The following is a 17,084-nucleotide window of genomic DNA, read 5'->3' on the forward strand; positions in this document are numbered from 1 at the left end:
CTGTCTGTTGGGGATAGAGAGTGGATCCTGTCTGTTGGGGATAGAGAGTGGATCCTGTCTGATGGGGATAGAGAGTGGATCCTGTCTGTTGGGGATAGAGAGTGGATCCTGTCTGTTGGGGATAGAGAGTGGATCCTGTCTGTTGGGGATAGAGAGTGGATCCTGTCTGTGATGTGTGATGAGTGTGTGTGTGAGTTAGAGGTCTGACTGGTCTGTTGTTGTTGTTGTTGTTGTGTCCATCATGCAGGAGTGTGTTGGTGAAGAGGATGTTCAGACCGTCAGAGGACGACCTCTCACCTCCGCCCCACAAACAGATCAAAGAGGAAACGCACAAGCGAGGTACCAGTCTATATAACCTCTACAGAGAGGTACCAGTCTATATAACCTCTACAGAGAGGTACCAGTCTATATAACCTCTACAGAGAGGTACCAGTCTATATAACCTCTACAGAGAGGCACCAGTCTATATACCCTCTACAGGGAGGTACCAGTCTATATAACCTCTACAGAGAGGTACCAGTCTATATACCCTCTACAGGGAGGTACCAGTCTATATAACCTCTACAGGGAGGTACCAGTCTATATAACAGAGAGGTACCAGTCTATATAACCTCTACAGAGAGGTACCAGTCTATATAACCTCTACAGAGAGGCACCAGTCTATATACCCTCTACAGGGAGGTACCAGTCTATATAACCTCTACAGAGAGGTACCAGTCTATATACCCTCTACAGGGAGGTACCAGTCTATATAACCTCTACAGGGAGGTACCAGTCTATATAACAGAGAGGTACCAGTCTATATAACCTCTACAGAGAGGCACCAGTCTATATAACCTCTACAGAGAGGTACCAGTCTATATAACCTCTACAGGGAGGTACCAGTCTATATAACAGAGAGGTACCAGTCTATATAACCTCTACAGAGAGGTACCAGTCTATATAACAGAGAGGTACCAGTCTATATAACCTCTACAGAGAGGTACCAGTCTATATAACCTCTACAGGGAGGTACCAGTCTATATAACCTCTACAGGGAGGTACCAGTCTATATAACAGAGAGGTACCAGTCTATATAACAGAGAGGTACCAGTCTATATAACCTCTACAGGGAGGTACCAGTCTATATACCCTCTACAGAGAGGTACCAGTCTATATAACAGAGAGGTACCAGTCTATATAACCTCTACAGAGAGGTACCAGTCTATATAACCTCTACATAGAGGTACCAGTCTATATAACCTCTACAGAGAGGTACCAGTCTATATAACCTCTACAGGGAGGTACCAGTCTATATAACAGAGAGGTACCAGTCTATATAACCTCTACAGAGAGGTACCAGTCTATATAACAGAGAGGTACCAGTCTATATAACCTCTACAGAGAGGCACCAGTCTATATAACCTCTACAGAGAGGTACCAGTCTATATACCCTCTACAGGGAGGTACCAGTCTATATAACAGAGAGGTACCAGTCTATATAACCTCTACAGAGAGGTACCAGTCTATATAACAGAGAGGTACCAGTCTATATAACCTCTACAGAGAGGCACCAGTCTATATAACCTCTACAGAGAGGTACCAGTCTATATACCCTCTACAGGGAGGTACCAGTCTATATAACAGAGAGGTACCAGTCTATATAACCTCTACAGAGAGGTACCAGTCTATATAACAGAGAGGTACCAGTCTATATACCCTCTACAGGGAGGTACCAGTCTATATAACCTCTACAGAGAGGTACCAGTCTATATACCCTCTACAGGGAGGTACCAGTCTATATAACAGAGAGGTACCAGTCTATATAACAGAGAGGTACCAGTCTATATAACCTCTACAGGGAGGTACCAGTCTATATAACAGAGAGGTACCAGTCTATATAACCTCTACAGAGAGGTACCAGTCTATATAACAGAGAGGTACCAGTCTATATACCCTCTACAGGGAGGTACCAGTCTATATAACAGAGAGGTACCAGTCTATATAACAGAGAGGGACCAGTCTATATAACAGAGAGGTACCAGTCTATATAACCTCTACAGAGAGGTACCAGTCTATATACCCTCTACAGGGAGGTACCAGTCTATATACCCTCTACAGGGAGGTACCAGTCTATATAACAGAGAGGTACCAGTCTATATACCCTCTACAGAGAGGTACCAGTCTATATAACCTCTACAGGGAGGTACCAGTCTATATAACAGAGAGGTACCAGTCTATATAACAGAGAGGTACCAGTCTATATACCCTCTACAGAGAGGTACCAGTCTATATACCCTCTACAGGGAGGTACCAGTCTATATAACCTCTACAGAGAGGTACCAGTCTATATAACAGAGAGGTACCAGTCTATATACCCTCTACAGGGAGGTACCAGTCTATATACCCTCTACAGGGAGGTACCAGTCTATATAACAGAGAGGTACCAGTCTATATAACCTCTACAGGGAGGTACCAGTCTATATAACAGAGAGGTACAAGTCTATATACCCTCTACAGAGAGGTACCAGTCTATATAACCTCTACAGAGAGGCACCAGTCTATATAACAGAGAGGTACCAGTCTATATACCCTCTACAGAGAGGTACCAGTCTATATAACCTCTACAGAGAGGTACCAGTCTATATAACCTCTACAGAGAGGTACCAGTCTATATAACCTCTACAGAGAGGTACCAGTCTATATAACCTCTACAGAGAGGTACCAGTCTATATAACCTCTACAGAGAGGTACCAGTCTATATAACAGAGAGGTACCAGTCTATATAACCTCTACAGAGAGGTACCAGTCTATATAACAGAGGTACCAGTCTATATACCCTCTACAGAGAGGTACCAGTCTATATAACCTCTACAGAGAGGTACCAGTCTATATAACCTCTACAGAGAGGTACCAGTCTATATAACCTCTACAGAGAGGTACCAGTCTATATAACAGAGAGGTACCAGTCTATATACCCTCTACAGGGAGGTACCAGTCTATATAACCTCTACAGAGAGGTACCAGTCTATATACCCTCTACAGGGAGGTACCAGTCTATATAACAGAGAGGTACCAGTCTATATAACCTCTACAGAGAGGTACCAGTCTATATAACCTCTACAGGGAGGTACCAGTCTATATACCCTCTACAGGGAGGTACCAGTCTATATAACCTCTACAGAGAGGCACCAGTCTATATAACAGAGAGGTACCAGTCTATATACCCTCTACAGGGAGGTACCAGTCTATATAACAGAGAGGTACCAGTCTATATACCCTCTACAGGGAGGTACCAGTCTATATAACAGAGAGGTACCAGTCTATATAACCTCTACAGAGAGGTACCAGTCTATATAACCTCTACAGAGAGGTACCAGTCTATATAACCTCTACAGAGAGGTACCAGTCTATATAACAGAGAGGTACCAGTCTATATAACCTCTACAGAGAGGTACCAGTCTATATAACAGAGAGGGACCAGTCTATATAACCTCTACAGAGAGGTACCAGTCTATATAACAGAGAGGGACCAGTCTATATAACCTCTACAGAGAGGTACCAGTCTATATAACCTCTACAGAGAGGTACCAGTCTATATAACAGAGAGGTACCAGTCTATATAACACTCTACAGAGAGGTACCAGTCTATATAACAGAGAGGGACCAGTCTATATAACCTCTACAGAGAGGTACCAGTCTATATAACAGAGAGGGACCAGTCTATATACCCTCTACAGAGAGGTACCAGTCTATATAACAGAGAGGGACCAGTCTATATAACCTCTACAGAGAGGTACCAGTCTATATAACCTCTACAGAGAGGTACCAGTCTATATAACCTCTACAGAGAGGTACCAGTCTATATAACCTCTACAGGGAGGTACCAGTCTATATAACCTCTACAGAGAGGTACCAGTCTATATAACCTCTACAGATAGGTACCAGTCTATATAACCTCTACAGAGAGGGTACCAGTCTATATAACCTCTACAGAGAGGTACCAGTCTATATAACCTCTACAGGGAGGTACCAGTCTATATACCCTCTACAGGGAGGTACCAGTTTATATACCCTCTACAGGGAGGTACCAGTCTATATACCCTCTACAGGGAGGTACCAGTCTATATACCCTCTACAGAGAGGTACCAGTCTATATACCCTCTACAGAGAGGTACCAGTCTATATAACAGAGAGGTACCAGTCTATATAACCTCTACAGAGAGGTACCAGTCTATATAACAGAGAGGTACCAGTCTATATACCCTCTACAGGGAGGTACCAGTCTATATACCCTCTACAGGGAGGTACCAGTCTATATACCCTCTACAGGGAGGTACCAGTCTATATACCCTCTACAGGGAGGTACCAGTCTATATACCCTCTACAGGGAGGTACCAGTCTATATACCCTCTACAGAGAGGTACCAGTCTATATACCCTCTACAGAGAGGTACCAGTCTATATAACAGAGAGGTACCAGTCTATATAACCTCTACAGAGAGGTACCAGTCTATATAACAGAGAGGTACCAGTCTATATACCCTCTACAGGGAGGTACCAGTCTATATAACAGAGAGGTACCAGTCTATATACCCTCTACAGGGAGGTACCAGTCTATATAACAGAGAGGTACCAGTCTATATAACCTCTACAGAGAGGTACCAGTCTATATAACCTCTACAGAGAGGTACCAGTCTATATAACCTCTACAGAGAGGTACCAGTCTATATAACAGAGAGGTACCAGTCTATATAACCTCTACAGAGAGGTACCAGTCTATATAACAGAGAGGGACCAGTCTATATAACCTCTACAGAGAGGTACCAGTCTATATAACAGAGAGGGACCAGTCTATATAACCTCTACAGAGAGGTACCCAGTCTATATAACCTCTACAGAGAGGTACCAGTCTATATAACAGAGAGGTACCAGTCTATATAACCTCTACAGAGAGGTACCAGTCTATATAACAGAGAGGGACCAGTCTATATAACCTCTACAGAGAGGTACCAGTCTATATAACAGAGAGGGACCAGTCTATATACCCTCTACAGAGAGGTACCAGTCTATATAACAGAGAGGGACCAGTCTATATAACCTCTACAGAGAGGTACCAGTCTATATAACCTCTACAGAGAGGTACCAGTCTATATAACCTCTACAGGGAGGTACCAGTCTATATAACCTCTACAAAGAGGTACCAGTCTATATAACCTCTACAGATAGGTACCAGTCTATATAACAGAGAGGTACCAGTCTATATAACCTCTACAGGGAGGTACCAGTCTATATAACAGAGAGGTACCAGTCTATATAACCTCTACAGAGAGGTACCAGTCTATATAACAGAGAGGTACCAGTCTATATACCCTCTACAGGGAGGTACCAGTCTATATAACCTCTACAGAGAGGTACCAGTCTATATACCCTCTACAGGGAGGTACCAGTCTATATAACAGAGAGGTACCAGTCTATATAACAGAGAGGTACCAGTCTATATAACCTCTACAGGGAGGTACCAGTCTATATAACAGAGAGGTACCAGTCTATATAACCTCTACAGAGAGGTACCAGTCTATATAACAGAGAGGTACCAGTCTATATACCCTCTACAGGGAGGTACCAGTCTATATAACAGAGAGGTACCAGTCTATATAACAGAGAGGGACCAGTCTATATAACAGAGAGGTACCAGTCTATATAACCTCTACAGAGAGGTACCAGTCTATATACCCTCTACAGGAGGTACCAGTCTACCCTCTACAGGGAGGTACCAGTCTATATAACAGAGAGGTACCAGTCTATATACCCTCTACAGAGAGGTACCAGTCTATATAACCTCTACAGGGAGGTACCAGTCTATATAACAGAGAGGTACCAGTCTATATAACAGAGAGGTACCAGTCTATATACCCTCTACAGAGAGGTACCAGTCTATATACCCTCTACAGGGAGGTACCAGTCTATATAACCTCTACAGAGAGGTACCAGTCTATATAACAGAGAGGTACCAGTCTATATACCCTCTACAGGGAGGTACCAGTCTATATACCCTCTACAGGGAGGTACCAGTCTATATAACAGAGAGGTACCAGTCTATATAACCTCTACAGGGAGGTACCAGTCTATATAACAGAGAGGTACAAGTCTATATACCCTCTACAGAGAGGTACCAGTCTATATAACCTCTACAGAGAGGCACCAGTCTATATAACAGAGAGGTACCAGTCTATATACCCTCTACAGAGAGGTACCAGTCTATATAACCTCTACAGAGAGGTACCAGTCTATATAACCTCTACAGAGAGAGGTACCAGTCTATATAACCTCTACAGAGAGGTACCCAGTCTATATAACCTCTGCAGAGAGGTACCAGTCTATATAACCTCTACAGAGAGGTACCAGTCTATATAACAGAGAGGTACCAGTCTATATAACCTCTACAGAGAGGTACCAGTCTATATAACAGAGAGGTACCAGTCTATATACCCTCTACAGAGAGGTACCAGTCTATATAACCTCTACAGAGAGGTACCAGTCTATATAACCTCTACAGAGAGGTACCAGTCTATATAACCTCTACAGAGAGGTACCAGTCTATATAACAGAGAGGTACCAGTCTATATACCCTCTACAGGGAGGTACCAGTCTATATAACCTCTACAGAGAGGTACCAGTCTATATACCCTCTACAGGGAGGTACCAGTCTATATAACAGAGAGGTACCAGTCTATATAACCTCTACAGAGAGGTACCAGTCTATATAACCTCTACAGGGAGGTACCAGTCTATATACCCTCTACAGGGAGGTACCAGTCTATATAACCTCTACAGAGAGGCACCAGTCTATATAACAGAGAGGTACCAGTCTATATACCCTCTACAGGGAGGTACCAGTCTATATAACAGAGAGGTACCAGTCTATATACCCTCTACAGGGAGGTACCAGTCTATATAACAGAGAGGTACCAGTCTATATAACCTCTACAGAGAGGTACCAGTCTATATAACCTCTACAGAGAGGGTACCAGTCTATATAACCTCTACAGAGAGGTACCAGTCTATATAACAGAGAGGTACCAGTCTATATAACCTCTACAGAGAGGTACCAGTCTATATAACAGAGAGGGACCAGTCTATATAACCTCTACAGAGAGGTACCAGTCTATATAACAGAGAGGGACCAGTCTATATAACCTCTACAGAGAGGTACCAGTCTATATAACCTCTACAGAGAGGTACCAGTCTATATAACAGAGAGGTACCAGTCTATATAACCTCTACAGAGAGGTACCAGTCTATATAACAGAGAGGGACCAGTCTATATAACCTCTACAGAGAGGTACCAGTCTATATAACAGAGAGGGACCAGTCTATATACCCTCTACAGAGAGGTACCAGTCTATATAACAGAGAGGGACCAGTCTATATAACCTCTACAGAGAGGTACCAGTCTATATAACCTCTACAGAGAGGTACCAGTCTATATAACCTCTACAGAGAGGTACCAGTCTATATAACCTCTACAGGGAGGTACCAGTCTATATAACCTCTACAGAGAGGTACCAGTCTATATAACCTCTACAGATAGGTACCAGTCTATATAACCTCTACAGAGAGGTACCAGTCTATATAACCTCTACAGAGAGGTACCAGTCTATATAACCTCTACAGGGAGGTACCAGTCTATATACCCTCTACAGGGAGGTACCAGTTTATATACCCTCTACAGGGAGGTACCAGTCTATATACCCTCTACAGGGAGGTACCAGTCTATATACCCTCTACAGAGAGGTACCAGTCTATATACCCTCTACAGAGAGGTACCAGTCTATATAACAGAGAGGTACCAGTCTATATAACCTCTACAGAGAGGTACCAGTCTATATAACAGAGAGGTACCAGTCTATATACCCTCTACAGGGAGGTACCAGTCTATATACCCTCTACAGGGAGGTACCAGTCTATATACCCTCTACAGGGGAGGTACCCAGTCTATATACCCTCTACAGGGAGGTACCAGTCTATATACCCTCTACAGGGAGGTACCAGTCTATATACCCTCTACAGAGAGGGTACCAGTCTATATACCCTCTACAGAGAGGTACCAGTCTATATAACAGAGAGGTACCAGTCTATATAACCTCTACAGAGAGGTACCAGTCTATATAACAGAGAGGTACCAGTCTATATACCCTCTACAGGGAGGTACCAGTCTATATAACAGAGAGGTACCAGTCTATATACCCTCTACAGGGAGGTACCAGTCTATATAACAGAGAGGTACCAGTCTATATAACCTCTACAGAGAGGTACCAGTCTATATAACCTCTACAGAGAGGTACCAGTCTATATAACCTCTACAGAGAGGTACCAGTCTATATAACAGAGAGGTACCAGTCTATATAACCTCTACAGAGAGGTACCAGTCTATATAACAGAGAGGGACCAGTCTATATAACCTCTACAGAGAGGTACCAGTCTATATAACAGAGAGGGACCAGTCTATATAACCTCTACAGAGAGGTACCAGTCTATATAACCTCTACAGAGAGGTACCAGTCTATATAACAGAGAGGTACCAGTCTATATAACCTCTACAGAGAGGTACCCAGTCTATATAACAGAGAGGGACCAGTCTATATAACCTCTACAGAGAGGTACCAGTCTATATAACGAGAGGGACCAGTCTATATACCCTCTACAGAGGTACCAGTCTATATAACAGAGAGGACCAGTCTATATAACCTCTACAGAGAGGTACCAGTCTATATAACCTCTACAGAGAGGTACCAGTCTATATAACTCTACAGGGAGGTACCAGTCTATATAACCTCTACAAGAGGTACCAGTCTATATAACCTCTACAGATAGGTACCAGTCTATATAACCTCTACAGAGAGGTACCCAGTCTATATAACCTCTACAGAGAGGTACCAGTCTATATAACCTCTACAGGGAGGTACCAGTCTATATACCCTCTACAGGGAGGTACCCAGTCTATATACCCTCTGCAGGGAGGTACCAGTCTATATACCCTCTACAGGGAGGTACCAGTCTATATACCCTCTACAGAGAGGTACCAGTCTATATAACAGAGAGGTACCAGTCTTATAACCTCTACAGAGAGGTACCAGTCTATATAACAGAAGGTACCAGTCTATATACCCTCTACAGGGAGGTACCAGTCTATATACCCTCTACAGGGGAGGTACCAGTCTATATACCCTCTACAGGGAGGTACCAGTCTATATACCCTCTACAGGGAGGTACCAGTCTATATACCCTCTACAGCGAGGTACCAGTCTATATACCCTCTACAGAGAGGTACCAGTCTATATACCCTCTACAGAGAGGTACCAGTCTATATAACAGAGAGGTACCAGTCTATATAACCTCTACAGAGAGGTACCAGTCTATATAACAGAGAGGTACCAGTCTATATACCCTCTACAGGGAGGTACCAGTCTATATACCCTCTACAGGGAGGTACCAGTCTATATACCCTCTACAGGGAGGTACCAGTCTATATAACAGAGAGGTACCAGTCTATATAACAGAGAGGTACCAGTCTATATAACCTCTACAGAGAGGTACCAGTCTATATAACAGAGAGGTACCAGTCTATATAACCTCTACAGAGAGGTACCAGTCTATATAACCTCTACAGGGAGGTACCAGTCTATATACCCTCTACAGGGAGATACCAGTCTATATAACCTCTACAGGGAGGTACCAGTCTATATACCCTCTACAGAGAGGTACCAGTCTATATACCCTCTACAGGGAGGTACCAGTCTATATAACCTCTACAGGGAGGTACCAGTCTATATACCCTCTACAGGGAGGTACCAGTCTATATAACAGAGAGGTACCAGTCTATATAACCTCTACAGAGAGGTACCAGTCTATATAACAGAGAGGTACCAGTCTATATAACAGAGAGGTACCAGTCTATATAACCTCTACAGAGAGGTACCAGTCTATATAACCTCTACAGAGAGGTACCAGTCTATATAACAGAGAGGTACCAGTCTATATAACCTCTACAGAGAGGTACCAGTCTATATAACAGAGAGGTACCAGTCTATATAACCTCTACAGAGAGGTACCAGTCTATATAACCTCTACAGAGAGGTACCAGTCTATATAACCTCTACAGAGAGGTACCAGTCTATATAACCTCTACAGAGAGGTACCAGTCTATATAACCTCTACAGAGAGGTACCAGTCTATATAACCTCTACAGAGAGGTACCAGTCTATATAACCTCTACAGAGAGGTACCAGTCTATATAACAGAGAGGTACCAGTCTATATAACGAGAGGTACCAGTCTATATAACCTCTACAGAGAGGTACCAGTCTATATAACAGAGAGGTACCAGTCTATATAACCTCTACAGAGAGGTACCAGTCTATATAACCTCTACAGAGAGGTACCAGTCTATATAACAGAGAGGTACCAGTCTATATAACAGAGAGGTACCAGTCTATATAACCTCTACAGAGAGGTACCAGTCTATATAACAGAGAGGTACCAGTCTATATAACCTCTACAGGGAGGTACCAGTCTATATACCCTCTACAGGGAGGTACCAGTCTATATAACAGAGAGGTACCAGTCTATATAACCTCTACAGAGAGGTACCAGTCTATATAACAGAGAGGTACCAGTCTATATAACAGAGAGGTACCAGTCTATATAACCTCTACAGAGAGGTACCAGTCTATATAACCTCTACAGAGAGGTACCAGTCTATATAACAGAGAGGTACCAGTCTATATAACCTCTACAGAGAGGTACCAGTCTATATAACAGAGAGGTACCAGTCTATATAACCTCTACAGAGAGGTACCAGTCTATATAACCTCTACAGAGAGGTACCAGTCTATATAACCTCTACAGAGAGGTACCAGTCTATATAACCTCTACAGAGAGGTACCAGTCTATATAACCTCTACAGAGAGGTACCAGTCTATATAACCTCTACAGAGAGGTACCAGTCTATATAACCTCTACAGAGAGGTACCCAGTCTATATAACAGAGAGGTACCAGTCTATATAACAGAGAGGTACCAGTCTATATAACCTCTACAGAGAGGTACCAGTCTATATAACAGAGAGGTACCAGTCTATATAACCTCTACAGAGAGGTACCAGTCTATATAACCTCTACAGAGAGGTACCAGTCTATATAACAGAGAGGTACCAGTCTATATAACAGAGAGGTACCAGTCTATATAACCTCTACAGAGAGGTACCAGTCTATATAACAGAGAGGTACCAGTCTATATAACCTCTACAGAGAGGCACCAGTCTATATAACCTCTACAGGGAGGTACCAGTCTATATAACCTCTACAGAGAGGTACCAGTCTATATAACCTCTACAGAGAGGTACCAGTCTATATAACCTCTACAGAGAGGTACCAGTCTATATAACCTCTACAGAGAGGTACCAGTCTATATAACCTCTACAGAGAGGTACCAGTCTATATAACCTCTACAGAGAGGTACCAGTCTATATAACAGAGAGGTACCAGTCTATATAACAGAGAGGTACCAGTCTATATAACCTCTACAGAGAGGTACCAGTCTATATAACAGAGAGGTACCAGTCTATATAACCTCTACAGAGAGGTACCAGTCTATATAACCTCTACAGAGAGGTACCAGTCTATATAACAGAGAGGTACCAGTCTATATAACAGAGAGGTACCAGTCTATATAACCTCTACAGAGAGGTACCAGTCTATATAACAGAGAGGTACCAGTCTATATAACCTCTACAGAGGTACCAGTCTATATACCCTCTGCAGGGAGGTACCAGTCTATATACCCTCTACAGGGGAGGTACCAGTCTATATACCCTCTACAGGGAGGTACCAGTCTATATACCCTCTACAGGGAGGTACCAGTCTATATACCCTCTACAGAGAGGTACCCAGTCTATATACCCTCTACAGAGAGGTACCAGTCTATATAACAGAGAGGTACCAGTCTATATAACCTCTACAGAGAGGTACCAGTCTATATAACAGAGAGGTACCAGTCTATATACCCTCTACAGGGAGGTACCAGTCTATATACCCTCTACAGGGAGGTACCAGTCTATATACCCTCTACAGGGGAGGTACCAGTCTATATACCCTCTACAGGGAGGTACCAGTCTATATACCCTCTACAGGGGAGGTACCAGTCTATATACCCTCTACAGAGAGGTACCAGTCTATATACCCTCTACAGAGAGGTACCAGTCTATATAACAGAGAGGTACCAGTCTATATAACCTCTACAGAGAGGTACCAGTCTATATAACAGAGAGGTACCAGTCTATATACCCTCTACAGGAGGTACCAGTCTATATACCCTCTACAGGGAGGTACCAGTCTATATACCTCTACAGGGAGGTACCAGTCTATATAACAGAGAGGTACCAGTCTATATAACAGAGAGGTACCAGTCTATATAACCTCTACAGAGAGGTACCAGTCTATATAACAGAGAGGTACCAGTCTATATAACCTCTACAGAGAGGTACCAGTCTATATAACCTCTACAGGGAGGTACCAGTCTATATACCCTCTACAGGGAGGTACCAGTCTATATAACCTCTACAGAGAGGTACCAGTCTATATAACAGAGAGGTACCAGTCTATATAACAGAGAGGTACCAGTCTATATAACCTCTACAGAGAGGTACCAGTCTATATAACCTCTACAGAGAGGTACCAGTCTATATAACAGAGAGGTACCAGTCTATATAACCTCTACAGAGAGGTACCAGTCTATATAACAGAGAGGTACCAGTCTATATAACCTCTACAGAGAGGTACCAGTCTATATAACCTCTACAGAGAGGTACCAGTCTATATAACCTCTACAGAGAGAGGTACCAGTCTATATAACCTCTACAGAGAGGTACCAGTCTATATAACCTCTACAGAGAGGTACCAGTCTATATAACCTCTACAGAGAGGTACCAGTCTATATAACCTCTACAGAGAGGTACCAGTCTATATAACAGAGAGGTACCAGTCTATATAACAGAGAGGTACCAGTCTATATAACCTCTACAGAGAGGTACCAGTCTATATAACAGAGAGGTACCAGTCTATATAACCTCTACAGAGAGGTACCAGTCTATATAACCTCTACAGAGAGGTACCAGTCTATATAACAGAGAGGTACCAGTCTATATAACAGAGAGGTACCAGTCTATATAACCTCTACAGAGAGGTACCAGTCTATATAACAGAGAGGTACCAGTCTATATAACCTCTACAGAGAGGCACCAGTCTATATAACCTCTACAGGGAGGTACCAGTCTATATAACCTCTACAGAGAGGTACCAGTCTATATAACCTCTACAGAGAGGTACCAGTCTATATAACCTCTACAGAGAGGTACCAGTCTATATAACCTCTACAGAGAGGTACCAGTCTATATAACCTCTACAGAGAGGTACCAGTCTATATAACAGAGAGGTACCAGTCTATATAACAGAGAGGTACCAGTCTATATAACCTCTACAGAGAGGTACCAGTCTATATAACAGAGAGGTACCAGTCTATATAACCTCTACAGAGAGGTACCAGTCTATATAACCTCTACAGAGAGGTACCAGTCTATATAACAGAGAGGTACCAGTCTATATAACAGAGAGGTACCAGTCTATATAACCTCTACAGAGAGGTACCAGTCTATATAACCTCTACAGAGAGGTACCAGTCTATATACCCTCTACAGGGAGGTACCAGTCTATATAACCTCTACAGAGAGGTACCAGTCTATATAACAGAGAGGTACCAGTCTATATAACCTCTACAGAGAGGCACCAGTCTATATAACCTCTACAGGGAGGTACCAGTCTATATACCCTCTACAGAGAGGTACCAGTCTATATAACCTCTACAGAGAGGTACCAGTCTAAATAACAGAGAGGTACCAGTCTATATACCCTCTACAGAGAGGTACCAGTCTATATAACAGAGAGGTACCAGTCTATATAACCTCTACAGAGAGGCACCAGTCTATATAACCTCTACAGGGAGGTACCAGTCTATATACCCTCTACAGAGAGGTACCAGTCTATATACCCTCTACAGAGAGGTACCAGTCTATATAACCTCTACAGAGAGGTACCAGTCTATATAACCTCTACAGAGAGGTACCAGTCTATATAACCTCTACAGAGAGGTACCAGTCTATATAACAGAGAGGCACCAGTCTATATACCCTCTACAGAGAGGTACCAGTCTATATAACCTCTACAGAGAGGTACCAGTCTATATATTCTCCTACTATAAGAGCTCTGCTTCACAGACAACCCAAAACAACTTGAGTGGCATAACATTGTGATTGTCTCCATCTCTCCACAGTCCTGCTGTATGTGAGGAAGGAGTCAGATGAGGTGTTTGATGCTCTGATGCTCAAGTCTCCAACCCTGAGAGGCCTGGTGGACGCAGTGAGTATCTCTTTTAAAAATATGTTTTAGGGTATTGATGCTTTATTCAAACAGATTACAATCAGCAGGGCAGCCAGATTAGGAGGAGACAACGTGGGAAGGGATGAGTTGGGGAGGAAAGCCCTGTTTCTGGAATTAGACCACCAGACCAGAGGTTCTCCACCAGTTAGTTAGTATCTATCATCTGGATGATCCAGGTTATCCTCTCTGATATTGTTCTATAGCTTGTCATTGAATCTCAATAACATTGTCCTTCATTCACAGATATCAGAGAAGTATGGAGTTCCTACTGAGAGGATAGCCAAGATCTACAAGAAAAGCAAAAAAGGGTGAGTGAGAATGGAATTTTATTGAACACAGCATTAGAATGGAATTCTATTGAACACAGCATTAGAATGGAATTCTATTGAACACAGCATTAGAAAGGAATTCTATTGAACACAGCATTAGAAAGGAATTCTATTGAACACAGCATTAGAAAGGAATTCTATTGAACACAGCATTAGAATGGAATTCTATTGAACACAGTATTAGAATGGAATTCTATTGAACACAGCATTATAATGGAATTCTATTGAACACAGCATTAGAATGGAATTCTATTGAACACAGCATTAGAATGGAATTCTATTGAACACAGCATTAGAATGGAATTTTATTGAACACAGCATTAGAAAGGAATTCTATTGAACACAGCATTAGAAAGGAATTCTATTGAACACAGCATTAGAATGGAATTTTATTGAACACAGCATTAGAAAGGAATTCTATTGAACACAGCATTAGAAAGGAATTCTATTGAACACAGCATTAGAATGGAATTCTATTGAACACAGCGTTAGAATGGAATTCTATTGAACACAGCATTAGAATGGAATTCTATTGAACACAGCATTAGAATGGAATTCTATTGAACACAGCATTATAATGGAATTCTATTGAACACAGCATTAGAATGGAATTCTATTGAACACAGCATTAGAAAGGAATTTTATTGAACACAGCATTAGAATGGAATTTTATTGAACACAGCATTAGAATGGAATTCTATTGAACACAGCATTAGAATGGAATTCTATTGAACACAGCATTAGAAAGGAATTCTATTGAACACAGCATTAGAAAGGAATTCTATTGAACACAGCATTAGAAAGGAATTCTATTGAACACAGCATTAGAATGGAATTCTATTGAACACAGCATTAGAATGGAATTCTATTGAACACAGCATTATAATGGAATTCTATTGAACACAGCATTAGAATGGAATTCTATTGAACACAGCATTAGAATGGAATTCTATTGAACACAGCATTAGAATGGAATTTTATTGAACACAGCATTAGAAAGGAATTCTATTGAACACAGCATTAGAAAGGGAATTCTATTGAACACAGCATTAGAATGGAATTTTATTGAACACAGCATTAGAAAGGAATTCTATTGAACACAGCATTAGAAAGGAATTCTATTGAACACAGCATTAGAATGGAATTCTATTGAACACAGCGTTAGAATGGAATTCTATTGAACACAGCATTAGAATGGAATTCTATTGAACACAGCATTAGAATGGAATTCTATTGAACACAGCATTATAATGGAATTCTATTGAACACAGCATTAGAATGGAATTCTATTGAACACAGCATTAGAATGGAATTCTATTGAACACAGCATTAGAATGGAATTCTATTGAACACAGCATTAGAATGGAATTCTATTGAACACAGCATTAGAAAGGAATTCTATTGAACACAGCATTAGAATGGAATTCTATTGAACACAGCATTAGAATGAATTGAAGGAATCTAATCGGCTGGTGTTGCCAGACTTTGTAGTCTTGTTCTTTACTCAAACTGGTGTGAGAAGGACGGATATCCAGGTTCATGACTGTCTGACATCTTGGTATTCCTCTGTGTTTGTGAATGTTGGGTTTTAAACATTTGCAGGACAGTCAATCAGTCAATCAGTCAATCAGTCAATCAATCAGTTAACTCTCCACGTTCTCCCTTGTAGGATCCTGGTGAACATGGATGACAACATCATAGAGCATTACTCTAATGAAGACACCTTCATCCTGAGTATAGAGAGCTACGCTGATGCCTACAAGGTCACGCTCACCGAGATATGAGGCCTGAGGGACTGAGTGTGGGGCCGGGGGGACAGGACAGTACAGGAGGACTGAGTGTGGGGCCGGGGGGACAGGACAGTACAGGAGGACTGAGTGTGGGGCCGGGGGACAGGACAGTACAGGAGGACTGAGTGTGGGGCCGGGGGACAGGACAGTACAGGAGGACTGAGTGTAGGGCTGGGGGGACAGGACAGTACAGGAGGACTGAGTGTGGGGCCGGGGGGACAGGACAGTACAGGAGGACTGAGTGTAGGGCTGGGGGGACAGGACAGTACAGGAGGACTGAGTGTGGGGCCGGGGGGACAGGACAGTACAGGAGGACTGAGTGTGGGGGCGGGGGGACAGGACAGTACAGGAGGACTGAGTGTGGGGCCGGGGGGACAGGACAGTACAGGAGGACTGAGTGTAGGGCTGGGGGACAGGACAGTACAGGAGGACTGAGTGTGGGGCCGGGGGGACAGGACAGTACAGGAGGACTGAGTGTAGGGCTGGGGGGACAG

General features: G+C 42.6%; 1 protein-coding gene across 1 annotated transcript; it reads left to right on the forward strand.

The window, feature by feature from the left end:
* The first annotated feature begins 252 nt into the window (after nt 1-252).
* On the forward strand, nt 253-16,899 carry grhl2b (grainyhead-like transcription factor 2b). The gene is made up of 4 exons (XM_045214034.1): nt 253-339; nt 14,365-14,450; nt 14,715-14,779; nt 16,470-16,899. Exons 1-4 carry the CDS (start codon nt 267-269, stop codon nt 16,582-16,584), a joined length of 339 nt encoding a protein of 112 aa, XP_045069969.1. The 5' UTR covers nt 253-266; the 3' UTR covers nt 16,585-16,899.
* Nucleotides 16,900-17,084: the final 185 nt, after the last annotated feature.

This window comes from Coregonus clupeaformis, unplaced genomic scaffold, assembly GCF_020615455.1.
Source record: "Coregonus clupeaformis isolate EN_2021a unplaced genomic scaffold, ASM2061545v1 scaf0187, whole genome shotgun sequence".
Taxonomy (NCBI): domain Eukaryota; kingdom Metazoa; phylum Chordata; class Actinopteri; order Salmoniformes; family Salmonidae; genus Coregonus; species Coregonus clupeaformis.